Genomic DNA, 7,813 nt, shown 5'->3' on the forward strand with positions numbered 1-7,813 from the left:
GAGCAGGGAGCCCGATGCGGGACTCGATCCCGGGACTCCAGGACCATGACCCGAGCCGAAGGCAGTCGCTCAACCAACTGAGCCACCCAGGCGCCCTTATTTTATTAGTTTTTAAAAAGATTTTTATTTATTTATTTGAGAGAGAGAGCGTGTGCACACAAGTGGGGGAGGGCAGAGGGAGAGTCTTTTAAAACATTTTAAAAATTTACTATTATTATTTTTTAAGATTTTATTTACTTATCTAAGAGAGAAGAGAGGGGCAGAGGGGGAGGGAGAGGGAAAGGGAGAGAATCCGAAGCAGACTGTGCTGAGTGGGGAGCCCAACTTGGGGCTCATCTCAGAACCCTGAGATCACAACCTGAGCCAAAACCACCACCCAGGTGTCCCGAGTATTGGTAACTTTTGAGGTGTTTTGCTGCAAAAGGGAACTGGTTTAGTAAAAGATGGGCTAGGTAATAGCAGGTGCATACACTCATAGGAACAATAGAATAGGGAAGAAAAGTAATGGTGTAGGAAAAGGGAGAAATCATGGCACAAAGACACTGAGTGGAGAGAATGGCTTTAAAAAGGAGAATGAACGGGGTGACTGGCTGGCTCAGTCCACGGAGCATGCAAGTCATGATCTTGGAGTTGTGAGTTCGAGCTCCATGTGGGGTGTAGAGATAACTTGAAAATAAAATCTTTAAAGTGTAGAGATTACTTGAAAAGAAAATATTTAAATAAATAAATAAATAAAAAGGAGCAATGAACAACCCAGTATTGGCAAGATGGAGTATACACGTGGGTGCAGATAGTGGTGAGTAGATGATGTTGTGGGAGTCAATGGAAGTTCTCCAAAAGTAGGAGGAAAGGTCATCTGTTGACAGAAATAATCATGGCTCGAAGAAATAAAAATATGCTTGTCAGGTAGTATTAAATGCTTTCTTAAGGTTCTGATCAGGAATTTCTATTATTGCAGTGAGACTAACCAACTTATTCTCTCCAACTACACGGGTCCAAGTGCAGAGCACGTAGACTTAGCCAAGGATGTGGTTTGGCAAATGAGCACAACAAAGTGAGTGAGAGGCAAGGATGTTGGGGCTATATTCACAAGAGTGAATGACTGAACATGGAATATAAGTCAGGTAAGGAAGGAAAGGAGGACATCAGGGTGGTGAGGGAGATGGTAGAGTCCATTTATTGATGGTCACAGTGACTCCAAATTAATGTATTAGAGGAAATGGGTGGGCAAGATATAGGCAGTCAGAGAGAGGGAGGCATGAAATTCAATCTATGGAGTGGTTGAAAAGACTGGTAATGAATGGGAATGAGTGCCCAAGGAAGGTGAAAGATCTAATCAATGGACTTTAACAGGAACCAAGAGGTTCATTTGTTGGATCATTTGTGTGAGTGGTTTTCAAACTTTAGCATGTGTCAGAATCACATGGAGAGCCAGTTAAAACACAGATTGCCGGATCCTACCTCCAGAGTTTGTAGCTCTGAGTCTGAGAATTTTCATTTCTGTTTCCTAGTGATGCTGCTGCTGTGGTCCAGGAACCACACTTGGAAAACCACTGATCCATGTGTATGTTGAAATTGCCAATTATTAAGATGTAAGTAGTTTTGTAGAGTGACAGTGAGCTGGGAGAAAAAAATTGTCAAGAAATAAAAGAATGGTGACGCCTGGGTGGCTCAGTCGGTTAAGCATCTTGCCTTCGGCTCGAGTCACGATCCCAGGGTTCTGGAATCGAGCCCCGCATCGGGATCCCTGCTCAGTGGGGAGCCTGCTTCTCCCTCTCCCACTCCTTCTGCTTGTGTTCCCTCTCTGTCAAATGAATAAATAAAATCTTAAAAAAAGAAAGAAAGAAAGAATGGTTGGGGCGCCTGGGTGGCTCAGTTTGATAAAGTGTCCAACTCTTGTTCTTGGCTCAGGTCATGGTCTCAGGGGTCCTGAGATTGAGCCCTGACAGGGAGTCGGGCTCTGCTCTCAGCGGGTAGTCTGCTTGAAGATTCCCTCCCTCTGCCGTGCCCCCTCCCCCACCGCTTATGTGAGCTCGCTCAAATCTTTTTTTGTTTTAAAGATTTTAGTTATTTATTTGACAGAGAGAGACACAGCAAGAGAGGGAACACAAGCAGGGCGAGTGGGAGAGGGAGAAGCAGGCTTCCCGCCGAGCAGGGAGCCCGATGCGGGGCTCGATCCCAGGACCCTGGGGTCATGACCTGAGCCGAAGGCAGACGCTCAATGACTGAGCCACCCAGGCGCCCCTCAAATAAATAAAATCTTAAAAAAAAACGAAATAAAGAATGGTTTGGTGACTGATGAACTGCAACAATCAGGGATAGTGGGTAATAATGCGATGAGTTTAAAGCTGGCTTTTATGGGGACTGGTTGGAAATTGTATGTCTGGAGCAAAGGCTGATAGCAGCATGAGGTGAAGGCAAGGCTGCAGGCAGATCGTCAAGGGTCTTCCATGGCAATATTTTCGTAGTAGTAGCTACAAGGGTCAGTGTGAGTTCCCTGCTACAGGAATCTCTGGTGGAACTGCACTGTGGTTATCTTGGGTGATCACAACTGGGCCCATTCATTTCTGGTAGAAGTAAAAACTACACTACTTAGGAAACACTAAGTCTCACAGAGCTAGATATCACTTTACGAAAGATTAGGTGGGATGACATCGGATGCGACAATAAAGCTTTAGTAGCTTGGTAGTAGGGCAAAATAGGCGTGAGAATAGACAGAACATTAATATAGAAACTATGAAAATGCAATAGAGGATCTAGCATACAGTCAGGGCACAGACTACAACATGGGGTCATTACCTGGGCCCAATTTGGGGTGCCACTTATTACTCATGGGATCCTCGCCAAATCATTTAATGTTTCTTGCTGCTTAATTCCTGTTAAATGGGTCTATCATTTACACCACATACCTCAGGGGAGTCGAGGGCGAAATGAGATAGTCAGTGCAAGTGCTTTGAAGATGTGAAGTGCTGTACAAATATGAAATATGAAGAAAGTAAATTGCATTGAGCTATCCTTAGAAATCAGGGCAGAAGAAACTTAGGTAAGAAAGGAGTGGAAAAGAAAGAAACTGTCCAATTATTCTATACTGGTGTATAGAATAATTAAGTGTACAATGTGGACAGTTTCATATTCAATGTGATCTTAAAATGAAAGCCTCATAAAAACTCTGAATGTTTATTTTAAAAAAGATTTTATTTGAGGGAGAAAGAGCGAGCTCAACCAGGGGGATCGGCAGAGGCAGAGGGAGAAGCAGGCTCCCCACTGAGCAGGGAGCCTGACATGGGGCTCGATCTGAGGATCCTGGGCTCATGACCTGAGCTGAAGGCAGACTCTTAATGACTGAGCCACTCAGGTGCCCGAGTAACAGCCTTTACACAGGCTGTTCTACCTGCCCAGTGTACCATGTCCCATTCTTGGCTACCTCTTACTCTTCTGGTTTACTTTGGATATTGGTTCCTCTGACAGCCTCCCCCCTTGAACCCCCTTCTCAAGTCTGGGTTAGACGCTTTCAAGCATACCTTCCACTTCCCTCATCGTAACACTTCTCACGGTGTTGTAACTGCATGCTTAATTATGTGTCTCACCAGACCAAACCCCGGAACAGGTAACGTTCAGTCTGTTCACGAGTGTGTCTAATATTTAGCCTAGTGCCTGGTTTTAGGAGGCACGCAGAGTATCTGAGGGATGCTGAAGTTGTCACTGGCAGACACTTGGTACCCACAAATTCAGTGAAAGCCAGTCTCAACAGTTCTTCACTAGGAGACAAGACGTTTGGGGGTCAGGAGGGCAAAAGGTAACTGGCTAGTGAGCCAGTTGCCACTTCAAGAAGCCCACTGCTCTTTTAACCTAAGAAAATACTGTACGTGCACTATGAGGCACCACACATTGGAGGTGTGCTGGATGGCCGAGAAGGAAGTTGCAGTGAAGTGAGTAGTAAATGTTTATTTTGAGGACCTTCTGGGGGTGACCAGATGGTTACAAAAAAAAAATTTACATGTCATGAATCAACTAGGCCCCGTAGGTTATTAGTGCTAGCTGATCTCATACCTTTAAATTTGTTAATTTTTTTTTTTTTAAAGATTTTATTTATTTTGACAGAGAGACAGAGAGAGGGAATACAAGCAGGGGGAGTGGGAGAGGGAGAAGCAGGCTTCCCGCCGAGCAGAGGGCCCGATGCGGGGCTCGATCCCAGGACCCCGGGATCATGACCTGAGCCGAAGGCAGACACTTAATGACTGAGCCACCCAGGCGCCCCTAAATTTAATTTTAATACTCACTGTACGAAATGGAAAAACTCCCAAAGATCACCATTACTGTAGTCAGTAATTTTCAGTCTTTTGCTATGCGTATTTTAAGTTACCGAATGCCTTTTGAAGGGGTAGTTTCAGTTTTGACCACCTGTGATTACTGCGAGAAGCAGTAAGTTAGGCATGACTTCATTTCAGAAGAGCAGCAGTCTCTATGGAGACTTTCCTGCTGATCGCGTAGGAAAACTGCCCTTGACTAAGCTAAAGCAGTGGTTTTCCAAGTGCAGTGGATAAATTTGGGACTGACTGGATAAATATTCAGTTCTACTGAAGGATTAATACTCTACTGTGAGCCATGACGCTTTTCCAATATGCAGTTAGCTTCTGGTTATCATCAGCTGGTAATGCATGTTTTGCAATGGCTGCAGGAGCTACAATGTATTTAGAAATATACCAATAAACCATTCAAAGATGGTAAAATCCCCAGAAAAGCCAACGAATGATTAAGTCTCTCCTACATCCTCAATAAAACAGCTCAAGAAGACAGACTGATCACAAGCATTTCTGTTTATTTCAGGACATAATGGTACTATTTAGAACCACGGAGGATACTAAATTTATAACTATTTAAATATCCATAGGGTATTTTATTTTTGTAAAGATAGGCTCTAAAAATCATAAACTGAATAGATTAATAATATAACACACATCAAAATTATATTTAAAAAGGAGGTGGTGGCTCTCAGTAGCTCTGTCCTGGTGTTAAAGATAGTATAAAGATATTTACTTAGAATACCACCAAGTACTCTAACATTTGTAAATGCAGGTGTTACCAAAGTCTATCTCTGATTCTAGCAAAGAGAAACCATCCAAATTTTATTCTTTATATTACGGACATGACTTAACTGTATCACTTTGGCATGTGGTATTACTATTTTTCCTACTGTAGCAAATCCTAGTTTTCCTAAGACCTTTCCCCTGACTATTCTGGAAATCAAATAAATTTATCATGTATTTCAAATCTTCAAATGAGAATGTTATCCTCATAAATGTATTTGCCAGGTTGGTATATTCACATATATCCTTTCCAGTTTTAGGCTAAGCAAAAGACATGCCCTTAGAGCTTTATTAATGTATTAAAGGAAGACAACCCATCTTATCATCAAGAGAAACTGTGATCCATGTAGTGTCTGATAGAGAAAACATTGATTTTGATACATTATCTTCTTTTATTCAAATACCAGTCTGATCACACATGGTCCAAGAACACTCAAATAATAAGTCACATATAAACAGATGTTAAAGATTGGTCTTCAAACATTATAGCCAATGAGGCCACGCTTGCCTATGATCTCGCCGACATAAAACCACATCCACACCTCGGTGGCCACCAAACCATTCAGCAGAGCTTCCTGAAAAAAGCAGCACAAATTTTAATGTACATTTTCTTTTCTTACATATTTAAAAGTATTCTTCTCCAGGATTAAGTAACAGAGAATATAAGGATGCTATACATTTAGAGAGCAGTTTTAGCCAAAGTCAAGATTTACCGATGTTAACTTTGTTCAACTGCTGAGAACACTTGAACTTTCAATTATGTAAGCTAAGTAGTCCAGAGCTTATAAATTCTTTCAAAGCATTCTTTAAAGACCTGGACTGACTTAACCCTTTCATTATTAGTTTATGAGACACTTTAGGAGCCCGAAAACAACCCACATCCTGGAAAGAGCTGACACATTTGGACAGGGCATTCATGTGAAAGGATAGCTATAGGAAGGTAAGTCTCTGAATAGACATTTCTGTCTGACCGAAGAGAATTTGTTGAGAGATGAAGAGCTCTGTCTTCCCCTTTATTCATTTATTATGTGGTTTAACTCTTTCCAAGTATTCAATAATGACTCAGTTTCACAGATCAATATTTTATTGCCCTGAGAGAAAAAGCACATGATTGGTTCCAAAAAAGCAATGTTGCATCCAAGTGCAACTATGGATCTTGAAACTCTAGTTGAAAACAGTACCCCTCTACAACAAAACTGGGCCTTTTCCTTTTAGCACCTGGATGTGAATTTTAATTTTCCCCTTTAAACTAGAATAACTGTATTTTCCAGGGTGTAGATTCTAAAGTCAGCAACAATTTAGTTTATTTAGGCTTTTTGTATCCTGTGTTTGACTCAAGCAAGCAAACATAAAATCCAAGTTCCAATTCTTACAGTCTTTAGATTTTATCTTAATGCGATTCAGTAACCCTTCATATTACATGATATGCTTGCTAGATTTTGGTATTTTTATCTTCATGTGTTAGCCGGCTGATAGTCCAAGAGATCTTTTGGCTAAACTGGGAGTATTTCCAGGCCTACAGATGAAAAAAAGTATAGAATCAGCAAAGTAAGCCATCCTCTTTTAGTATACTAACCAAAATAGGAGAGGGAAAAAAAAAAAAGCTGCCCAGTAAAAATGCTCCTTTCTTTGTTATAAGACTAATAGGAAACGAAGACATAAAATAGCTGAATTATTTCAACCTCGATGACAAAATTAGAAAGGTAAATATCTTTCTCAGCAGTCAAGAAAGAGATTATCTCTCATTATGTAGGTTTCAGCCTCACTGGAAAATACATATATTAATCAAAACAATCAGAAAAATCCCAAGGGAAGACATTTTCTGTTATGCACATACGTTTTCATTTAGCCCATAGTTACCTTAACTGTGAGCTGTTTGAAGCTACCAGTTTGAGCACTCTTGACTATTTTTTTCAAGCTCTGAATAGCTGTAGGGATCTCAGCAGGGGTTGGCGGAACCAGCTCAACCTTGGCATAGTGCCAAAATGTGGCCAGTCGAGGCTTTGAGTAAGTCACAGCAGCTGGAAAACAAAACAAAACAAAACAAAACAAAAAACCAGGATGAACTCACTAGAGACCGAAAGAAGCAGATGTGTGGGCTGGACACAAATATTTATTCATGCATCACATTCATTCACTGCTTGTACCAAATGTGCACCCGGTGTGAAAAGTCAAAGCTGCTCCCTGGTAACAAGAGGCTTTTAAAGATGCAGAACACCTGTGTCACAGGGAGGTTCAATCAGGCAGGAAGTTATAAGCACATTCAATTATGTCAGGACTTCACTAGTGGCCAGCTAGTACTGTTACTTCATTTATGAATGGCAAATCTAGTTAACTGCTAAAGTTGCGAGAAGTTGGATTCAGAAGCAAGAAAACAGCAGCAATGTAACCAAATTTTCTTGGTAGAGAGAGCAGAAAATTTGGAGGCAAAGAGTGCAGAAGGGGAGGGAAGGAGCTACATAGAAAGGCATCCTTAAGAATAAGATTAAAACTTGTCACATTGTTGGCTACAAATCCAGATGGAATTATGCCAATTAAGGGCCCATTTTTGGTATCCTCATCAATATGTGAATTAAATCTTTCTTTAACAAAAGCCCAGCTGCTCCTCCTTCAAAACAACACAAATAATAATAATAAAACCTACATGTATTGTTCAGAGCAGCCAAACTCAAATCTATTCCTATGCTGAAATTCCTCAAGGTAGTTACTATTTCAGAGAAAAAAAA

At 41.1% G+C, this 7,813-nt stretch overlaps 1 protein-coding gene across 1 annotated transcript in view; it reads right to left on the reverse strand.

Annotated features, from left to right (window-relative positions):
- Window positions 1-4,799: 4,799 nt before the first annotated feature.
- Window positions 4,800-7,813, reverse strand: part of ATP5MG (ATP synthase membrane subunit g) — a 7,880-nt gene continuing 4,866 nt past the window's right edge. The window contains exons 2-3 of the mRNA XM_006741603.3: window positions 6,948-7,108; window positions 4,800-5,662 (exon numbers count right to left, since the gene is read on the reverse strand). Coding sequence (XP_006741666.1) covers window positions 5,564-5,662; window positions 6,948-7,108 — 260 coding nt within the window. The 3' untranslated portion in view covers window positions 4,800-5,563. The remainder of the gene's footprint in view (window positions 5,663-6,947; window positions 7,109-7,813) is intronic.

This window comes from Leptonychotes weddellii, chromosome 11 (genome assembly GCF_054177405.1).
Source record: "Leptonychotes weddellii isolate Sample4059 chromosome 11, ASM5417740v2, whole genome shotgun sequence".
NCBI lineage: Eukaryota > Metazoa > Chordata > Mammalia > Carnivora > Phocidae > Leptonychotes > Leptonychotes weddellii.